At 32.9% G+C, this 23,706-nt stretch overlaps 1 protein-coding gene across 1 annotated transcript; it reads right to left on the minus strand.

Annotated features, from left to right (window-relative positions):
- Positions 1 to 11,400: 11,400 nt before the first annotated feature.
- Positions 11,401 to 16,338, minus strand: LOC139087313 (beta-1 adrenergic receptor). The gene is made up of 4 exons (XM_070636096.1): positions 16,231 to 16,338; positions 15,042 to 15,439; positions 14,655 to 14,923; positions 11,401 to 11,799 (listed from the first exon to the last, which is right to left on the minus strand). Exons 1-4 carry the CDS (start codon positions 16,236 to 16,238, stop codon positions 11,557 to 11,559), a joined length of 918 nt encoding a protein of 305 aa, XP_070492197.1. The 5' UTR covers positions 16,239 to 16,338; the 3' UTR covers positions 11,401 to 11,556.
- Positions 16,339 to 23,706: the final 7,368 nt, after the last annotated feature.

The raw sequence follows: 23,706 nt of genomic DNA on the forward strand, positions 1-23,706 counted from the left end.
CTGAAAATGCATATTTTTACAGACGCTGTCATTGACTGAAAGGAAGCGTCACTTTTAGGATAAATTGCAAAAATATATCAATTTTGAAACAAATTTTAACTTTCTAAATTTCATCATTTTATTCCTTAATTAAATGAACTGGATCTTTGTTTACAGATAAACCTGCTAAACCTTAATGTGGAACCACCAATATTTTAACATCCAGCAAGAAAAAATCACCTAGAACTCAAAAATTTTCATTAGGTACCAAAAAACGTTGTTTTGGTGAAATTTCCCATTAATCAAGTTCAAACAAGACATAATCTGCGTCACAACAAATAAATCCCTTCCCTGACATCCCTACTTTCCTGATACCATTGATGAGTGTAAAGTGATTTTGTCTGTTCAACAATACGCATCAAAATACGTCTAGCATACATGAAAATTATAAGTTGTAATGAAACTGTACAGCCAACATAAACCAATGAAAATTGAAACTGACAAGGCGTAAAGAACTGATGCAGCAGCACGTTATTATGCATAGTATGTTATTGATAAAGGATGGCATGACTGTATGAGTAAATTAATAATTTTTCAGTTTGTATGTCATGTCTGATTAAGAATTTTTAATGAAACTTGAATTATTAGGTATGTACTGTCATTGACAATAATTTTTCGAGTTCCAAAAGTCAATGGTAAATTCATGAATGAAATTTTTTACAGCACTAAACCTCTCCAAATTCCACGAATTAGCAAAAAATTCATCCGAAATGTTTTTTTGTGTGATGAAATAAATCCGTCGGCAAATTTTCAAAAACGTAAATGCCTTAAAAGTGATCTCTGTCGCCTTTGTGTCTGGATGTTGAAAGAAGTGAGCATAAGAAATTGTCAAGTGAGGCGTACACAATAGAACAGTTCATTCACAAAAGGAAGGTAGAAAAATGCAATTTTGTGCAATAAAAATGTTTTTTTCTTTTTAGGTAAAAAAGCAGGCGACATGCTGTGTGATTAATAGTTGCTAAAAATAATTTCAATTGCAATATTTTTACAATTACCGAAGGAATTTTTTGGTTATTTAAGACTTATCCTATTGTGTCCAAATTATTTATTTCTCTTGAGCATTTTTTTCTCAAGTTTTTTTTTTTGTATCTATTTGAATAGACAATCAAGTGCTTTAAGATTCTTCACCTAGAAAAATGTCATGCGGTGATGATGCTCTCTTTTCCATAACTGCAGAATGTAAACTACCATTAAATACAAAACAATTGATTTTTTATGCACTCTTACAGTAAATCACATAAAATGTCCTTTTCATAATGCTTGCAAAAAAGACTTGCTGTATCTATGCCACAGAGATACAAACATGAACAATTCGATGATATCAGCATGTTTTATGCTTCAAAGTGTGGGAAAAAAATGATCCTAGAGGCAAAAATACTCAATATGATGTGTTTTATCACTGATTAATCAAGTCGGATCATAAAGAAATGGAACTACTTTACATAAATTGGTAATGACTAAATTATATCACGACTTTCACATCATATGATACTTAATTAAGAGTGCTGATAAGCTAGCTATCTATTTTTAGTGCGTTTTCTGGAATTTTGTTTGAAATTGTCAGCATTTTGACGGTGATCTAGTCTTAATATTATTTTCCTTTAGATTAAGCCTTGATTTTCTCATTTAGATGCTTCCTTTCTTGTGTGCTGAACCTTAAAATGAATTTTCTCACTGAAAATTTTTGATTTGTACTAAAAAGTTTGCGCCTAAAATTCCTGATGTTCGAACTTTGAACTTCAATTTGAATTTTGATCTTCCGTTACTTTTCAAATTCCAAATTACCGTTTATTTCCAATTATCAAATCAATCCAATCAAACTCAACAGTACATAGTATGATGCGCTTTCAAACCCCCAATACTGTTACCTCTCAAACCACATTTACTCTATGTCATCATTTTGAAAATACTACTTGTCATCGCATAAGCGGCGAGAGCAGCAAAAAAAAATTAATTTCGTGGTATAATGAAAAAGATGATGTAGTCATAAAAGTATACGACTTTATGAGCATTTTCACACCAAATGGCCATCATGTTAAATGAAGTCTGAATTTATTGATATTTTGTTAATTAGAGAACGACTAAAAGTGTGTCAATAACCTTTCTTAAGCAGTAAATTTTTGGAAGTTGAATGGCATTGACATAAGGAATTCAGTAAGGCACTAAGGAATGAATTAAAAAATATTCAAAATTCCAATTTTCTAAAATTTTTGACATTAATTCCAAAGATTCCTACTGTGTGACTGTTTGAATTCTATAAGTTTGAGGTTGATATTCCATAAGCCACAATGAATGGAAAGATTAAGGATAAAAGTCACATTTTGTACTATAATAAAAGGATATGACGAAGCGAGAAATATAAAAAAAAAAAGTTTGAAAAGCATTTTGTGTGCAAAAAAAAAGGATTCTTGTGGTGCTGTTTTTTATGAATGCACAAAAAAAATTTTTCATTCTTTATTCCCTCTCACTTCCTGACCTCTTGGGGATAATAAGTATAAATCGGATCAATATTAATGATGGATTTTTCATCCATTCACAAAGTCTTCATCTCATTTCATAATATAAATCTTACAGTTATGTCGAAAAAAGTCTTTTTCGTTTATTAGTCATTAGCAGAAATTTTTACGACACACCCGAGAAGCCTTTAAGGCATAAGAAGGTGCCGTAGCATATAAACCGATTTTCGCAGATTTTAATGTGTTTTTGATAAATTAGTTTTGATACTAATTAATCAGATTTCTTTGGGTAAATTTATGATTTATGTTTGCTTCCTCCAGCTAATGAGGGGGTCGTTTGTAAGTGATGTCACATGACATATTGTGGAATTTTTGCGAAATTAAAATTAAATTCTTGTTTAAAGAATTGGATTGACCCACAGAACTAAACTAAAAAATTGTGTTCCAGTCCCATAACAATTGCATGCCGTACTGTAACGTACTATAAATCGGCCCCAGACTCACTAATCCTTCCAGTTCCAAGACACAACATTTCTACACAACAAAACCTTTGCTTCTATTTAATATGACTTACACAAAACTTCAGAACCCAATCTTGATTCATACTTTCCACATTCCTAACTCTACATCATAAGTAAACGACCCCGAATATTTCTTTAAAGAGCTGAAGCTCTCATATTAAGCATTAAAGTCTTGTCTGATTTTTGCAACATTTACAAATCGAAAAATTATGAAGTACATGGGACAGTATCCTTTCAACCTTTATAAAGTCAGTCTGCAACTGTAAGGGTCTACTATATGATAATTTATCTTTTAGAGCACGGACCAAGAGTGCTGAATAAAAATGATCAGAAGTGGTCTTATGTCAAGATACAAAAAGAAGATTTTTAAGTTGTAAGGCACAATTTATTCAATTCACGTTCAGAGTCAAAATGTGATGGTCATCAAGAGTTCTGTTGCTTTCTGAATTGCATCTTTAATGAGATATGTATGGCAGGTTGAGAAATCATTAGAAGCTTGTTTCATCAACTAGGATTTAGTTTTGTAAAGGAATAAAAAATGCATCTGCAGCAGTTGTTATTTGCAATTTCTCGACTTGAGATTATTAGAATTCTATTAATCATTCTTGTCTTGTTTTGGCATGTTCCTCAAATTTCATACAGACTTTGTGATTTTATTAAGTTAGCCTCAGTACTGCCGCAGACTGATTACTATTGAAGGATTGAATTAGAACTAGGACACTGGACCAAAAACTATTGGACATAGATTTGAATTCCACACACCAGTTAATCATTGTTGTGTTATTATGATTGTAAAGTTGGTAGACCGACTAACTTAAGTTAAGACAAGTCCTGAAAATTCACGTTCCTTTATGGAGAGCAATAGCCGGATCCTTAAATTATCCGATTAAATGCACATATACGTCTAAATGATCGCAAAACTGTTTGGCACATGGCCGACTTTGCTTATTTAAGGCTGGATCATCTAATTTGTTCTGTGCTAGATTTATGCTGGTCAACTTGATCGAGATCGAATCTAAACCGGTAAGATTCAATTAAAACCGGCATAAGACATCAACTAGGTTGATCTGGATCTCAAGTCACGTTGGCCTAGAATCGGACTATCGCCAATTCTACGCCATATAAGAAACAATAATCTAGGCACAACCAACACGATCATCAATAAATCATCAATTTAACTATTCATCATCTTCAAATAGCAGACGCTAGAAGAGATGTTGACAATATTTTGTACAATTAATTTTCCGACCTCATTTTTTACAGACGTATTCACATTACAGTATTAATTTTCATACGGAATCATATTCCATGAATAACATTATGTCAAAATATTATTTTTCGCGAAAAATGAATGAAAAGAAATTAATCTTGTGAGCACTTACACATGCAGCAAAGGCATTGAAATTATAAAGAAAATAAATTTTTTGTAGAAATCATGAAAGGAACAAACAAAAAATTTCAAGGACATGATGGCATTTGAAGCACAAACAAAATATAATAGAAATAAAAATAAATAGAAAGCCTGACGTAATGGAAACTGAAAAAAAAAATTGGATTGAAGACAGCACAAATTAAAATCGATAAACTGTAAGATTGAGGATAATTAATCAACAAAATTAATTTAAGTTTAATTCACCGTCAAAAAAGCGTGAAATTGTGAAATTAGTATTTACTATAGCTGATCATGGGCATTGGCAGGGGAGGTACAAGGAGGTAAAGACTCCTTCACTCCTTTGAGATTGAAACTTTTATTAGAAAAATATACAGACAAATCTCATCGAATAGTCAGGCGCCTGCTAAATGAAGCTATGATATGACAGAGTATACCACATCTAGTAAAACTATAATTGCTGGGATATACTGTAGGAAAAAAGGCTCAGAAAGTATTCACGCCCTCATCTAGCCCTGCCAAAGACAAACTCCTAACCCTACTCATGGCACCACGCCTTACCCAAGGAACACTCGCATATACCTACCTTATACGTCCTTTTATCTCTTAGGAATACCCTATAGTGCCATATGTAGAAGGCGACAATTTGCGGAAGTAGCCATCGACAGAAGACGGCAATCTACTGAACGAGCCACTGGCGAAAAATGAACTGTTAAGCGGCCATATCCAACTTTGCCAACTCTAAAACCTATAACAGTGGTGGGCAACCTTTTGTTTTTCACGGCACACCTTGCAGGTAAGCCTCGACCATAACCTCACACGCCATAAAATTCATGACATGATCAAAAAAATTTCGAGCAACACCAGTGTGCCGCGACACATAAGCTGCCCACCACTGGCCAAGAGTATGCACAAAGTATAGTTGTGTACCGATAAACCAACCCCTGACTACGACTCTGCAGCTGATGTTTTAAAACAAATTTATCGATTAATGTAAATATGTTAACAATACACCACGGTTCCTTCCTTCGAGTCTGTTTTAATTTCTCCTCGTCAGTCAAGAATGAAGAAGTTAACCCAAAGCACACAAAAAGGCAGATTGTGACTTGCAAAATTTTACAGAATTTTATTTTTTTTTTTTATCGCTAGCTGATTTTCTTGTTTGTTTGTGAATTTCAGAACAAAAGTTTGCTTTTTTTTATAAGCAACCGCAAATATTTTCATGTTCTTGATCCGTGCTAATTTTCCCGAATAGCATAAAATATTGCTTTAAACATAAGAAGGGAAGATTCAAGATGGAATTTTCGGCCAGACATTAAATTGAAAATTATACAGAAAGTTTTATTAACAAGATATGGCAATAAAGTATGTGTGAATGTCTGCGGGGAAGAAAAACGTGGTTTCATGGAATTGAATAATCATTTATTATAGTATGTCTAGCAATTTATCGTAGACTGGAATAATTTGCATTAATAATTTATAGTTTGAGGTTGGGCATGCAAATTTGGGTTTCCAGACTGAAATCTATTTTCCAATGTTCTTGTATGTGACTGATTCAATAGGAATTTCTGATTTTTGTTCTAGTTCAGAGTTGGCAGGACTCCATCTTGACTCCATTGTGGAGTAGCCTCTGCTAAGATCCGAATTCCAGAAAAGACGTCGTTTTAGACTTTTGGAGTTCGGACTACCAGAAACCAGTCAATCTATGGTTAATAGAGGAATTGAAATCAATTGTCAGGTCTGTTCCCTAACAAAGATGTACAAAAAGTCTACGGTGCCTGAAAGCAGTCTTTTCGTCTGTTTTGGGTTTCTTGGTAGTATGTTATGCTAAGAATTAATTAATTTCACTTATCCAGGGAATCCCCATAGAAGAATTGCGCGGGATGAATCTGTCGACATAGCTTACGACCGAGCTATACACTGGAATACGTCCGTTAAATACGAACTCAATTGTTTGATTAAACAACCTCATCTGTAGTGCAAAATGCTTGCTATTGAGTAGTGAAGATAAGGCTCATAATCCAGCATTTCTAAAATCAACTTTTTTAAAAACTAGAGGTTGGAAAGAGGCTGTTGCTAGAGAGTTTAGTATTGGTAATTGGTAAAGGGCAGCCAGCGAAAGAGTCTGCTTCAGACGCCAACTATGAGAATTCATGAATCATAGTTGATCTTTATGGCCAACGAAGTAAGTATGTAAGTATAAAAAAGGTAAACGAAACTAGAGAATCTCTCACTCCTAAGATAATTCTATTCATAGCTGTCTATATGCTTAGCATCATCTTGAACTCTCATCCAATGATTACCCCAACAAAACAAATAAAAATCCGACCTCTGACCGAGATATTTTCTGCCAACACTTATTTTTGTCCAAACATTTTCATTCGATTCTTAGATAAGATAAGATTCTTCTATATCCATTGAAATATGAGCAGTAGACAAGCTAAATTGTTACAAAAAAATAATTTTAATGACACAAAGTATTTTTGTCAAAGACACAGCAAGTTTAATGGCACATAAGAGTAAACTATAAAAATTTGAAGATACAGACATTTCGACGACTTGAACAGAAGAAGAATGGCACATAGAAAAAAAGAGAAAACAAAGTTTGTTGAATGAATAGCTCACACCATGCAATGTCAGAACATCACTCGACAAAAAGCCATAAACTGTAAAGGAGCTCCATGCGTAAATTCTATTGAAAATCATTTTGTGACTGAATAATAGACAAATTATAAACTATTAACAAAGTACCATCAATTTTCGACTCATCTTTTTTGGGTGACAATAATAGGACATTACCGTATGTATGGATATAGGGAGAAAATTATTAGAAATACATACAGCACATAAAATGCAGTACACAAAAAAAAAGCTTGTAAAATTCTATTCAAATAATAATTTATTGTTGAATGATAGTTCATAGTTCTTCTATACAATAAAGTTTGAAGCATTTGGAAGCAGAAAAGTATCATCGAGGGGCGGGGTTGTTACAAGAATGTGGCATAAAATGTATGTATGTTACGATTTGTATCTATCCCATTCATAACAGAATAGAGTAAAAAAAAAAAATCATCAGCACTCGAAAACACACTGGATTTTGTCAATACTCAATTTTGGAACTGAAGTGTGTTATTGGTGTTGCAGATTGTCTTATGATTGAGATGGTCATATAGTTGCTTAGTTGAGGATGTTAGGGGTTATCTCGATCGATACATATTGAAATGTTGCATACACGGCGACAAGGTGGCAATATACGTGACAGTCCTTTAGTGAAAACAACCGAATTTGCCATTGGACAGCCAATTATTTCCAAGTATATTTCCACCTCGTTGCTGTGATGAAAAAATTACATTATGTGCCGATTGAGTATATTTGACTTCCGAAATCCAGTACAGTAACAAGAGGGAAGTTCTGCTCTCCAAATTCTCATTTAATTGAAAGTTTTGACGGACATCTTGTATGAAAGTTGTTCATAATTTTGACAAAAATCTCAGCTCAGTCTCATATGTCGTGCACAAAACATCTTTGCAACATTACCTTCAAAAAATTTGAAACTTTCAACTGCCTTTCCACTGGTTAAACTGATTGTGACTGATTTGACACTCATCGCGAGCAGGAACGTTAAACATACAAGGAGCATGTTCATGAGTATAGTCACAAAATTGATCAATTATGCTGATGTTCATTGTCTGTTAGGGAACAAGTACCATAATATGTGCTTCAAGGCTATTGACTGTTTGCAGCTTTATAAATTTTCATAGATCCAACAAATCTCAAAGAGTATCTATAAGCTGCACATAAAGATTGCCATTTAAATTCTGAAATTGAAAAGTTACAGCAACCTTATATGCCACTGACCTTTCCAATCACCTTCACTGATTCTCAAGGGTTAATTGGAATTCTCATCATGTTCATCCTATCTGTAACAAACAGAAGCAATAATCAAAATGCGTCACAACAAGTCACTCGAAAGGGTAATGACTCTGCAACTTATTATTCCTCAACAAGAAAATTGTTTGCCTGCTATTACTCATTATATTAAAGTATAATAAATAACAAACAATTTTCATTGAATGGAACTGATGCCTGCTGATGTTTATTTGTTCTTTGGATAAAAGCCAAATGCGTACATGATGAGATGTTTCAAATGATGATACTTTTTATGGCTTGTAAGTTATAAATTTTGTTCATTTTTACCTTTTCATGTGCATTCAAATGTTTAATTATTTAATTTGATTTTATTAAGTGAAAATGACGTGGTTTTAAAATGTTAGACGTTAAAGAGCTTCCCTATGGTTATTTGATTATGCTGCTGTTTAACGCTCATTTTTTGTAGATGAATTGAGTTTATATGGATGGGAATTGAAATGCAGTTTAAAGGATATTTGATGTATTTACTGGATTTGCGATTCAGTTATTTGGGGAATGATGTTTGCGAATTTCTAAGTATCTGTATTGTGCTGAATGGTTTTGCTTCCCGAGCGACACAAATGAAAAAGGCTCAAACACGGCGCTTTTGCCGAAGGGTCCACACAACCTCTTTTATTAATACCAAATGGAAGCTGCATCCGTTAGACAGACGCCTATTTTTGGCAGCCAAATGGACGCCAAACGGAGGCGGCTTCAATTTGGTAATAATGGAAAAGGATAACTGGAGTCTTTAAAGCTCCGAGGCAGAGCCTTTTTCATTTGTGTCGCTCGGGCTTATAAATCCTCAAAGTACAATAAGGCTAACTTATGATTCCAAATGATGTTCTTCATTTTTGGAAGAACTCGCGAAATGTGCTTCGGACACCTTGACGAGTTTGACACTATTTCTTCAGACTCTTCAGACCTTTCAGAATCAATCCTTTGTTTCACAACTTATTTACAAAATATTTGTTTAATCTTACCTGAACAACATCAACCAGCGAGTTTTCTTGCTTTTAAAATGGACAGAAAACAGTCATCATGTAAATTTCATGTTGACAAGAAAACCATACTGAGCTTCAAGGACTGTAAAGAACATTTTCTTGAATTAAGCTACGAATAGCTTCTATCGAATCCAACTAGCCAAGTCAACAAGAAGAACAGACTGCAATTAGTCACTGAACGTTTAATTATAAACTTGACATTTTTCTGATTTGTCATGAACAAGACATATGGTCGACTAATTGCAGCCTGTTGCGACTCAGGTCTATTTGCTAATAAAGTCGGTATTGTAGAGTCTGAACTTAGTGGAATTTGAGGTATCGAGGCATATATTGGCGAATTATGTCAATGTGGGAGAAAGGCATCTGTGATTGAGTATTAAGACAACAGACTGAATGTGCCACACTTTTGTTTAACCGCATGTCGTGTGTGGTTTCAGTCGTGGCTTACCACCAAGGTGTTCCGCGAAAGATAAAAGGCTGCGTACTACCAAGGGTTATCGATATGACAAAGATTCGAACAATGCTCAAGGCATTATAGCAGTTATTTAAGTTGAATAATAAAATTTTGTCAATTTAAGATCAGCCATCAGGTCTGAAATTTCCAAACAATTAAAAGAGTCTCTAAGCGTGCTTACAAGAAATATAAGATCCTATAAAAATATTGCTTCCATTATCATTTCATGTAGAAAATTCTTAAAAACACAATTTCTATCACCTTTTATTCCATTCGTGCGACAATTCTTCTTTATTCCTTTTCATTCACCAATTTTTATAAAAAAAGAGGATAATAAAAAAAATTCTTCAAGCTTCTTAAGTAGAAACGCCCAACATTTTTTTCAATTGCACAATAAAAGTTCTTATTCTTTAGCTTATTTCAGTAGAATTCATTCCATTTATTGACCATTGAATTAACAAATAACATAAAAAAAGAAAATTGAAGTGAACAGCTCATGCTCTTGCACAACGTTACCACCTGGATGATGCACACTTCAGTAACAATTCACGTGTGTTATTGATAAATCCTCTCAATTTTTATTTTTTTTGGAGATTTTTATGTAATTTCTTTGTGGATGATTTTTTTCCTTAAATTTATAAAAAGAGCACTTCTAATTGATGGCTGTTTACTGCTCGATAGCATTGGTGGACAACCTTTGTACTTCGGTAGAATAGTTTTTGTAAAATGCCATGAACCAAGGTGTGTCGCGACATAAAAAAGACCCTGTACCAGTGGTGGGCAACATGTATACCGTGGCACTAGTACCCTCAAATTTATAATAAATCGTGAGTTGTGTGCAGGATTCAGTTGAGGCTCACCACTAAGGCATACTTATTCACATCCGTCGCCGAACAGACCAATTGCTGTCCATGGTTTCCTTCAAATGCCGCCAGGAACTGTCCTTATTGCTGTATTCCGCTGGCCAATTTCGAATACCATCAAGGTGTACCGTGACATAAAAAAGAAAATTATTGGGCAACCTGTGTGTCACGACACACTATTTTTTGGCAAGGCCATGAATCGTATACCGTGTACAGTTTCGGTCGAAGCTATTCACCAATGTATACTTACTTAGTTCGCTTGTCGTACAGATCAATTATGATACATGTCCTTTACGGCTTCCACTTGGCAATTTGCCAATTTCCGATAGCAGCAATACAACCAAGATGTGCCATATAATAAAAAAGGTTGCCCTATACAGTTTTACTGGTCTATACAGTAATTTTTTTAGTCGAGAGCATCAAAATCAATCAATTGATAGATCTGAAGGTGTTCTCAAATGTACATGTGTGCGAATTAAGTGTGAAATATTGGAAAGATGTTTAATGATGTGGAAAATTTGAAAAAATTTTAATTTCCTCTTTTCCATTCATACACAAAAAAAAAGAAATAATTTGTTGAGGATCTGCACAGCTACAAACAAATTTTTTGTATTTTTTTAGGTAGAAAAAAAGGAAGGTCTTTAAGGATAATTTCGATTCTTTTGTTAAAATTATGTTTATTCACTGTAATACAAATTGAATGGAACTGATGAGGAATATTAACATTAATTTACCTTAAAATTAACATCAATTTAGTAGTTTCAAATAATCATTTAGTGGAGATAGAAGAAAGTAAGAAATCATCATCTATTCATGCATTCCAAAGCCGGAAACTTCCTTTCCTCTTTTTCATCTTCCTATTCACTATACCTTTTAATCTCTAAATGCAAAATTGCTATTCAAATATCATTTTCTAATTTTCAATAGCAAATAGCTCTATTTCGGTCCATTTCTGGTGATTCAGCAAACTCATCATCATCTGAACAGAATATCTGACTCATAACATTTTTGAACCTTTTATAGTAATCAGTTCGACACAGTACATAAATAAATGGATCTAATGCGAAATGTAACAGAAGCAGCATGTCGGCAAAATGAAAGAACATTTCCATCGCCTTTGAATGATTGGCATTTCTGTAAAATTGCGCTATCGGGATCGTTATCTGTTATAGGATAGAATAAAAAAGATAAATAAACGATTAACTTAATGTCTTTTTTGCGATGTTGAGTTTTTGTGACTTGATTTGAGTGATTAACGTTAAATTTTCATCTTGACTGATTAGCTTGGGATTTTTGATTTTTTGGCTGCAACAACAGTACCATATTTGCATGTCGATTTGATTTTGCTTACAAATTTATTAAAGCTGCCGATTGGACAGGTTTGAATTAGACTAGCTGTATCTCTAGTACTAAGGATGAGTACTGTCGTTTATTTGCGAAAACTAAAGTAGTCCAATTGAAACGTATTCAGGATTCGACCAAAACTACGGTTCACCGCATTGTGCTGATTGGGGCATGCTAAATACCGTTTCTTACTATACAACTTGTTAAAAAATTATATTTTTATGATTCTAAGGACCACAAATTGCCGCATTGCACTGCCAGGGACATACTTATTTGCTCTGGATTTGGACAGTTTTGAGTTACTCATATCCTAATGCAACAGGCTGTGATTAATCGACCGTTTATCTAGTAAATATGACATATTCCACAGATGTCAAGTTTCTAAGTAGACATTAGGTCAAATGACAGACTGTTCCACTCGAAATACTAAGCCTTTCGCGACTTTTTATTAGTCATTAAAAGTGAGATTTAAATTTAACTAGACATCCATTCTCTGACCCATATTCCGATCTTAACTAGAAAATTCAAATTTGCTCTGAATATACAAAATTCAAAAAAAAAATGCGTTCCATTCATCAAGTAACAATGACTTTCCAAAATATCTTAATTTAATGTCATCGTCAGTCAACGTAACGATTCAATTTTTCGTAGATCGCATGTAAAAGATGAGACATTTACAAGTAATTGCATGCTAATAGCATGTACAGTATAGAATAATAAGCAACATCCATTTAATGATTTAATTTATATATTTTGTTCATCATCCTTTTTAAAAAAAAAAGTAAAAAGGGGTTGTAACCAACAAATTCATTCAACTGTAAGTAGATGCGGAACCGAATAAATAAAAAAATTACAATAACAATGATAGTTTTATATGACGACGACAAATGTATGGCATAAGAAGTGAATTCAGTAGCTTTTTGAAATTGATAGAGTGGCTTTTTGTTGTTACCCTCCTCTTAATACACATATGACATTATTATTATTTCCCATTCAAGATATAACCTAAAATGGGAATGAATTTATAAGAGAGTGAGTGAGTTAGTGAGATTGGAATAAGGACAGGGAGAAGTTCATAAAAATATATGCTTTTTATGATTTAAATTGGTACTTCATTGTCAGAGACAGGAAAATTATATTATGTGACATAATCAATGGGAGAGAGAAATGGAAACCGTGAAATAAGTATGGCACAAAAACGTATTATACCTGAATGCGGTTGAATCGAGTGTACTATTTATTCGATTTATAATATATATTGTGTTAAAATGACATTCATTTTTATTAAGTTCTCGGAGATGCAAATCACAGCAATTGAATATTTACGTGACGTGACGTGTGTGAGAAAAAATAATTAATTGGACAGTCAGTTATTGAGAACATTTAACATGCTTTGGATGACATTTTCATTAAAATTTGATTTTGAGTTGTTTAATTGATGTTGTGCATGAATATGCTTAACTAGGTTTTGTTGATTTTTCGGTTCAAGCCAACTTTCTTAACTGGCTAAGGATAGGCTCGAAATATCCCCCCAAATTAGTTTGTTTTAGGATTTGCTAAAATTAAATGCCCATAGATGCAAAAAATTGCAGGCCTGCACATCTGGGCGAGCCCTAGTTTATTTCCAATGGAGTTTGTTTAAATATTGTCCACAAAGCAGCTAATCAGATAACATACTTAGAATCAAACAGTTTGAAAAATTAACCAGGATTTTATAAGCTCTAGAATTTACATAGAATCTAAGTCTATTATCTCAAGTGGTACAGGCTTCGACTACGTCGAACGTATGTCTAATTATAAAGCTGACATTTCAAGGAAAGTTCTACAAATAAATGCAAAATTCGTTACAAGACTTATGGTTGGTTATTCTCAGTCTGTTTCACTCGGATCCGAATTTTAAATTCACATATGCGACTGCCTTGCAGACATAGATTAATCAGAGACTAAGTTCTATAAATTTTACATTAAATAAATAAATAAGTAAGTAAGTAAGTTCAATAGTATCCGTCCGCCTTACTCTTGTAGTACACAGTCTGCATTCGATAAATAGACATTTTATATGTCATATCTGTATAGCACAAATCATAGTCCCAGGCCGACGTGACTCTAACTTGGTGTCAAATTATGTTTAAATCCAACACCTTTCCAAAGTTACGACGGCGTGATGTCAGATTGTGGATCAGTCAATCGACTTGTGCTAAGCATTCGGGTTAGTACATTTGCTTATAAATTGTCAAAACCGAAGCTGCTTCTTTGCTCAAGTTGGACCATACAACAAGTCACAGTTTCATAATTCCAATCTCATTTTCGAACAGCTATGATTCTCAAAATATTTTCTAATCTCTGAAGTGCTGAGTTTCAAAATTATTTGATAGAACTCAACATTTCACTTCTTCCTTCACAAGAGGAACTAAATTGATAGCATAATCATAGCAACAAAAAAACACTGGCGGGCAAATATTTTGCATCAAAATTTAATCTTCAATATCCAACAACTATAACTGATTTATAACTTTTTAATTTAGATGGAAACTGCTGATTCTTGCAAAATACATTGTATGTTGCTTCCAGCAAGTATCTCACTCTCAAGTCAAAATGTGAATCAACAACACGAAGGACGCGCAAAAGATAAAAGACAAAATTGAATTAAATTTTACTGGTAAACTTCTCTTACCATACCGGTTCCCCAACAGATGACAAAACTTCCAGTCAGCAAATTCACCATATTTATAAATGCAATTTCATCTTGTGTTATGGAAACAGATTTTGATACTGTACTCGTTGTGCTCACTTCACTTATCTGATGATGAAGCTTAATTGATTGAATTCGATTAAAATTTTCCGATGAGCTGACTGTTAATTGCTTCATGTTGCGATATGACCGATAAACCATTCGACTAACTGAGACGTTACATACAACCATGAAGATACATAGAGTTGATCCTTTTTTTTGTTCATTGTTGTGTGGAATGGAAAGACAGTGAGAGGAAATTACATACATGACTTTTACTCTTATGTCTTTATCACGATGAAAAGTCAAACAAGCCGTGGAAAGACTTACCATTAAAGAAAAATAAGAAAGCATAAGCAACATCCCATGTTTTAGTAGCATCACGATATCGTTCACACTTTCTTGCTTGCTCGTCCAAGAATATCCCAAATCCACAAACTGGTGCAAATGAAAGGACAGCAGCAAATGTCCAAAATGTAAATATTAATCGCTTCATAACTCCATTTGTGAAATGTCTACAGTAGAAAAAAGGTTTAGTCAATGCGAAATATCTCTCAACTGCCAGCAAAAATGCCACACAGCCAGAGCTCAAGCCAAAGAATCTCCACAAAATTCTTGAGAAACAAAATATCGAAATGTGACTTTTGTATAGATGAGGCAGACTTCGCTTTATTATCATTATTGTCAGCATACCAACCAATCCAACAAATTCCAGTGTCATTAGGCATCTTTAAGAAGAAAAAGGATATAACGTTAGAAGAAGTATGATTTATTTTCTTTTGAGTGTGGCAGTGGATCTTATTGATAATTTGGATTTTCAGAATAATTGGGTTTGGGGTTATCCATTTACTGACGTCTCTTTATAGTTCAATAGAGGTTTAAGCCTAACTGATTCCGCTAATCTAATAGAAATTCGTTTCAAATACCGGATGCCGAGTGGGACTTGAACCCACATCTTACGATTTACGATCTATCTAGCTCCTACAACTGAGCTATCGGAGGTTATACAACTATATGGCCAAGTGACATATATAAAATTTTCGTTTTCTGTATCCACCTCACTACTGCAGTCCCAATATATACTGTTGAAAGGGTATTGCAACAAGAGAATTCCCAAAACCAAAGTTCATTAATAACTGATTAAAATTTCTTTGAAATCTTATACTTCACAAGTGGTAACAGAAAAAAATTTCTTGCAAATTTTAATCGGTTTCTAGCAAACCGGAGCGAACTTAAGTCGTCTTCTATCTGCACATCTCACTCTTAGTTTATGATACATAAATTATGAAATTTTTAAATTTTTTAAAATTTTTGAATTTTTGAAAACTGTTACGAATGTCAAAAAAATAATTGAACCAATTTCTCAGTATAAGTACACTTAATCCTGTTCAGTGCCTTATAATTCCAGATTCAATAAAGATTTCATATTCACTTCCAAATAACCATCCATTCTTAAAAATTCCTTCAAATCCAACAATCCACTGCTGCACTCAAATTTATTGCAACACTATCCACTCACTTTAACATAAAAGCCTGTTTTGTATTCCTAAAAGTTTTCCTAGTATAAAGATGCAACAAGGCAAGAAAACAGCCACTAATGCCAACAATATAAAACAGAGCCAGCAGATCGACATGCACTAAAGATTTATGATCATCTTCAGTTGTTGTCGTATTTGTTAGATTAGTTGTGACACTATCGCTCATTTCCCTGCTGTCAGCTTATTTTTGAAATAAACTTTATTTTTTTCCTCCTTAAATTTAATATTAAGGACGAAGATCCAAGAGATATGGACAGTTTGAAAACACAATAGCGACTGATTGTAATCATCCTAAGTGAGAGAAAGAAGCGGTTTTTCAAATATTGTCGCCGACTTGTATATTTGTTATTTCATCAATTATGATAGCATCTATAATAATCATTAAGTTACTGCTGATACTACTGCTGTTTATAGAAAAGAGGAATGGGAGCTTTTAATAATGAATTATATTTTCAAGCTCACGTCGACTCGTTACAAATTGCACGAAAGCTGGTGTATCTATATTGGATATTTTTACTATATTTTTTTGCGCTGACTTTCATAATAAATAATGTGAGTGAGTAGTTGACTTTTATGATGCCTGTTTCTATATAATATTACTGTGAAGTGAAGTGAATAAATATTTTTATAGACTTTATCGTTCGAAAAATATTTGACTGTAACATCCATGTTCGTTTCTTATTAATTAATCACTTATTGGCAGGCGGGCTTGAAGGAAGGAGAAAAAAAGAGCAAGGCTATATGTTTTACGGATAAGAAAAATGTAATAAAGTATGAGATGATTAGTTGGATAGAACGCAGTTTTGGGGCTGGGAAATCCAACTTTTCATCATGTCATGAATGGCTATTAAAATTCTGTGAACCCCGAAAAGACAAGGAGTATGCTGAAAAATATACTTACAATATAGAACAAGTTCATTTAGATTGGTTGAATATACTCATGAGGACGGTCATTCATGATGAATATGTTTATGTTGATGAATATGTTCATTGTCTGTTAGGGAACATAGAATTCAAGTGTGAGATTAAGCGCCCAATGAACAATAACGATCTTACTTTCTAGAACTCTAGTGGTAGATGAGAATTTGAATTTAACGGAATTCTTTAAATTTGAAAATTATCTATGGTGAAAATGTTGAAAATAGGGTTTCTGAAAGCGGTTTTCCAAAAACCGCGAAACCGCACTTTTTGTCCCAAAATGCGGTTTTCAAAAAACCGCGGTTTCTGAAAGTTAAAACCGCGGTTTTAGAACTATGGATGGAAAAATTTACTTAAATTCACAAATAGTAAATTTTGAAGATAATTTTGCAAAAATAAGTTTCAATTTAATATTTTATTGAAAAACTGGATTGAAATTGAGCAAATTGGTAAAAAAAAATTGAATTTTAAAAGTTTGTACAAAAAAAAAATTTTGAACTATTTTATCAACCAATTTGGAACTGAATCTCAATAAAATAGAGAAAAATAGAAAGTTTTAATTCTTTTATGCATAAAAATCAACTTTTCAAATTTTTCCAAAAATTTCAAACATTTGTGTGAAAATTGAAAACCGCAAAAAAACCGCAAAACCGCGGTTTTTGCAATTTTATAAAACCGCAAAACCGCGGTTTTGAAAAAGTGCGGTTTTTCAGAAACCCTAGTTGAAATCAATGTATAGGACGCGTTCAGTTGTTGAGCTTATTACTTTATGACATTTATGAATTAAGCTTAGAGAGATTCTCATTTTTAGTCTCTAATATAGTCGACTGGCAGAGGAAAATCATGCTTTTGTGGTGCAGAAATACCACCATGGTACCAAATAGTCTTCTCGTTGTCTGTTAGGGTTCTTGATCAAGTCGAGTTACTCAAAAATATTTTAAATGGAGAACTGATCTAGTGTCAGTCTTTGATCTCGATATAATGGTCAGTCTTTGTTCTGGAGCTAATTCCAAGCATTAGCACTTTGTTCGCATGCTACATGCCCTAACAGGCAAAGATACCGCTTTCTGGTACCGTACTGATATTTCTGTACCTTAAAAGCATGCTCTATAACTCTTAGGATGGTTCCTTTATCCAATCAATTCAACTACAAATATTAAAGAAGCTACTATGAAGTTACTCAAACTGTAACAAAAAGAACACAATATCCAATAAATACGCATCAGAAAATAAAACTGTATATTGAATTTGATGCCGATAAATGACAAATCGATAGCAGACCAACATGTAATAAAATGTAGTGCACGTAAAAAAAATGCTGTATTGAATACATTGCAAATTGGCATTTATCAGAAGAGAAAACGAGTGTTGCGTTGACATATTTTCCTATCCATCACGCTCTCTCGCGTGTATTTCCATATTATGACTGCTTCGTGAAAAGCCATGAGTGAGCAAAAGGAAAAAAGTAATAATAAAGTATGTACAATTAATTTTACGTACGGGAGAAGTGGAAATGGAGATGGAAGGATGGAGAAAAATGTTCTATTTTGGCTTATGTCTCATGAATAATTTCTAGATTACAGCACATAAAGCATGAAAATATTTACAATTCTTCAAGATCAAGGATCTATCGCATTTTTCATTGAAGCTTGAATAATTGGTATACAGCATAAATTTATGCACCAATGATCACATCTTTGATATTGTTGGCGATTATCTGCCACAAGTCTGCACTATCATATCCATCAACAATCAAAAAAATCATGCGGCAAAATAATTATGTCTGCCATCTTCATTCCTCAATTTGGTTCTTTCCTCTCCTTTTTGTTGTCGGTCGACTTGCCGACATGTCAAATATAATCTGAATGGGAAAATTTATGTTTCAATAAAATTCCAATCCATTGACTAATGTTGATTTAATTGATTAATAAAGTTTCATATATAGATCGATGTTTGCCAAAAATATTGGATATTATATAATTTTTTTAGAGAGGGAACCCCTTGAGGCAGAGTTACTTAATTGAATTGTAGATATTCTATAAATGTATCCTACGCAAATATATAGAATGAGAGCACATAAAGTTTTTTATGTGTTTTTTAATGTTATCAGGTCACACACATGAGAGAAATCAAAAGCATAAGCAGCATAGTTTTCTAGTACGTTGAGGATTGTAAATTGCATTTTACGTGGCTGTTCAGTACTTCAGCATTAGTTTTTGTATAATTTGAAATCTTGCACGTTTGAAAGTTTTTTCATCAATTTCACTGAATGGTTTTTGGAAGCAAAGAATTTTTGCATCAATTTTACTGAATGCACTTTTGAAGCAAAGAAGTTTTTGCATAAATTTTACTTTTGAAGCAAATATGTTTTTGCATCAATTTTACTGAATGCACTTTTGAAGCAAACAATTTTTGCATCATTTCAGTGAATGCACTTTTGAAGCAAGGAGCATTTGCATCAATTTTACTGAATGTACTTTTAAAGCAAAGAGTTTTCGCATCAATTTTACTGAATACATTTTTGAAGCAAAAAAATTTTGCATCAATTTTACTGAATATACTTTTAATGTAAGAAATTCTTTGCATCAATTTTACTGAAAGCACTTTTGAAGCAAAAGATTTTTGCATCATTTTTATTGAATACACTTTTGAAGCAAATATTTTTCTGCGTCATTTTAATGAATGCATTTTTGAACCAAAGAAGTTTTTGCATCAATTTCACTGAATGCACTTATGAAGCAAAAACGCATTTGCATCTCTTTTACTGAATGCTCTTCTAAAGTACCTAAAAGCATTAAATTAATCTTATTAATGCGTCATAATATCTCAATTGAACTCCTAAATCTACAATCTAACTTAATCAATATTTTAAATATAAATAATCCAACTATGGGAATGTGAAAGGGTTCACACAACACAGAACCTTTTTTTCCCTTGAATGCATTAAAATGCTTCTCCTTTTTCATCAATAGGACAATATCATTTAATTGAACACACAAAAAAGGATTATAAAAATATTTGTAAACATGACGATTATTTCATCAAAAACATTTTCAGTTTCATTTTTATAGGATGTTTACAAGTCGGTATCTTTCTTTTAATCTTGATGTCGAATTGCATCATCAAGAGAAGAACTATAAAATATCGAAAAGAGGTAGCTTTAAGGATGCCTTCCACATCTAATCATCGATTTTTCACATAGTTTAGGCGGTTATGTGCCTCCGATCAATTTTTATTTCATCTCATCAGATGAAGGAATAAAAAAAGGCACAGAAATATGAAAATAATAAGAAGAATCCTTCAGCGTGATTAATCGATTACACATTATTTGATGGTTTGTTAAGTTGTGCTGATGCTGATGTTGCAAAAACAGAAAGAAGATAATACATGTAGGAAGATGAAAAAAGAGAAGTCCTTTACATTGTCATATTCTCCTTGCTTTACAATCATTGTCTTGTACTTTATTGTACATTTCAAGCACCCTCGAGATTCTTTTTCCTTTAAGAATGTGCTATTCTTGAAAATGCTCATGTGCAATTTCATATAAAAGACGAGTTCCACACTTTTATCTCTGAGAATAATGAATTTCTGCAATTAAATAAAATATCCTATGCTTAGTCGAAATAGACAATAAAAGATGGAGGAGTTCAACAAATCATCTATCAAACTCATACAGTCCATTCATTCATTCTTGCAGTTTTTTTCTTTTGCCTTTTTGGCGTGAAGATTCTTCTTTTTTTTTTTGCTTCGTTCTTTTGTGCTGTTCCTCATTCATTCATAAAATTTATGAATGACCTCGTCTTCAAAAGTAATAAGTTTAAGTAACTACAATAAGAAAATGGGATAAGTTTGGGATCAATTGGAATTAAGGTGTGAAGACGAATTACATTTTACCTGATCGAAATTTAAGTTGATTGTGATATTGATGCTATTAAAGTTAAGTTTTACCTATTATGGTCATTTATTAGCTTTGGTCTATCAATGGTGGAGATGCCCACGCGTGCAGATTCCAATGAATTGAGTTTTATTGATGGACAATGAAATTATACAGAATCAATTTAAGAACTACTATTATATCCATTATGAGATCATGAATCCGTTACTTTTGTCATTTATGTAAGATGCTTTATCGATACGAAAATTACTGGAACTGCATACCTTCTAAGAGTGAAATATGCTGCAATTAGTCGACCATATGTCTAGTTATAAAAAGGAGATTTGTATGCATTGTTGTATGCTATGCAATGTCAAGTAACAAACTAGACATACTGTCTACTGATCGCAGCATGTCTCTGATTTTAAGGTGCATACATACTTAGCCTTAATCATAATTGCATGAACTGAAGATATAAGATGGGCTAATAGTATGACACTATGATATCAAATAATTGACACAGTGCCAGTGATCATAGATTAGAGACTTATTATTGCTTGTCGTTTTCTGAATGATATGAAGAGAAAGTGAATCTTTAAAGCAACTTTAAAAGGCTTTAGATATTAATGTAGTTCAAATTGAAGGGTTTGAATTCCACAAATAACTATCGATGGCAGGCAATTACCAATATTTTAAGCTTAGACTGAAGATTGTTCAAAAATTGGGATTATGCAGAGCTCGACCCAGATTTTGTATGGAGAAGTCGGCTAGAGTCGACAAGACTCCATGCAATTTCGACAATTTGAGTGAACTTCGCGCTCTGGTATGATATATGCTAAGCAGCACAACCATTGGAGCATCACAATGTCACCCTGCGAACATAAAACTGACCTTGAGGTACCCTGACGACTGGTTTTGGTCCTCTACATATGATACCGAAGATAAGATTTACCACAGCGTGTCATTCAGGATAAGAATCAGAATAAACTCACAATCAGTTTCTTAGAACTGAAACACACTTTCATTGAACACACAGATTCATTCAACTTCATATCCCACAAAAACAATCCAGGTCACTAAATGCAACTCAAATAACTTATAGCTCATGGACATTCAGGTCAACTCTTCATCAAAAAAAACCTTCTAACTTTATGTCAAGAAAAATAAACTTCCATTTTTTCTACAATTCTTAATCCATTGTTCCAATATTTCGATGGCAAATAAGGATAAATTTTTGACTCCTTTTCTATTTACTATTATTCCTTCTAATTTGATCTAATTGTTGAAAAATGAAATATATACCTTATTTACAAAAAAAAAAACATCTAAGACATGATCCGCCAGCAACAAAAACACACACAAGGAGAGTGAATGATTTTTTTGTTTGAAACATAAGAACGTTATTGTATTTGCAAAGATTTGTCTTTTGTGTAAAGCGATCCTTCCAAAATCATATTTTTTTTTTGTGAATGAATGAATGAAAAAAGAAAATAAATTTTGGAAGGAGCATCTACGGTAAGGATGCATTGTACATAAATCCTCCGCTCAGGTAAAAGACTCATAAACGTAATCTGACACTCTTAAAATTGGATATTTGTAGGACTTTAATCTTAAATCGTCGTGAAAGGTGCATTAAAAGGCCTTAATTTGATAATTAACAGGTTTTTATGGCTTTCGTGTAACAATAAATTGATATATCGTTTGTTTGTTATGGTTTTTGATATTAATTCGATTTAAAGGTGATGAAGCATAAAGTTGATGCATTCATTACTATCCATACAATCTGCTACTCGAAAACATGTGTCACTCTTTTCACAGATTATGTGTCTACTGTGTCTCTCTCATATCTTTTACTCGTCAGACATTGCGGCGTCTCGTTTCCTATGGTTTCTATAACTTTTTTTTTCTCCATCTATTATTTGCAAAAGTTTTGTCATATCCATACACGTTCACAGCTTTAATACTCTTCTTTCAGTTTTGGATGAATGCTTTCGAATTAAAAAGCATGGCTGATTATTTTCTGCTCCATTTGCCTGTCTCGATGTCCAGTGGTTATCACTATTTGATACTATTGTTAGTCTTATAGGAAATGAAGCGTTGACTGACTTGTAAAGTGTCAATCTGATTTTATTTCTACTGGATGTTACTATTTACTGCTTTATTTGATTAATGCACCAAACTTTAACAAGTTTCAAGTATTGATTTAAGGAATATTCACTAGTACGAACATTTTATGAACTTCCAATCCAGTCAATATTATTCAGATCAAATTATTAAACTTTATAAAGTCAAAATAGAATTCAATGTAAATTTCTGCTGATTCAAACTCAATTCAAACCACAACCTTAACAGAAGTGCGATGAAGCAAGTCACAAATGTAATTTTCTTCTATTATTTTTCTCGCCTATTTGAAATGAACGAGAGGAAAAGTGATTACGAGGAAAAAGGAAAATCCACAACTTTGTTATTGTAAAAATGAAAAAATAACTCGATTCTAATGCCAATTTAAATGCTTGTTGCCTTGAGCTAAAAATGCGAATCGAGAAAATAAATAAAAGAGCACTAAAAACCAGCTGTGTCGAGCAACAAAAAAAAATGGTTCATACGCGATGTTCAAATATTTGCTTGTATAATTTTAAGGAATTGTTCGCGAAAAAGTTTTTAT

Source organism: Chironomus tepperi, unplaced genomic scaffold (genome assembly GCF_022539635.2).
Source record: "Chironomus tepperi strain 1889 unplaced genomic scaffold, CSIRO-AGI_Ctep_v1 contig_100, whole genome shotgun sequence".
In the NCBI taxonomy this organism is placed as follows: Eukaryota; Metazoa; Arthropoda; class Insecta; order Diptera; family Chironomidae; genus Chironomus; species Chironomus tepperi.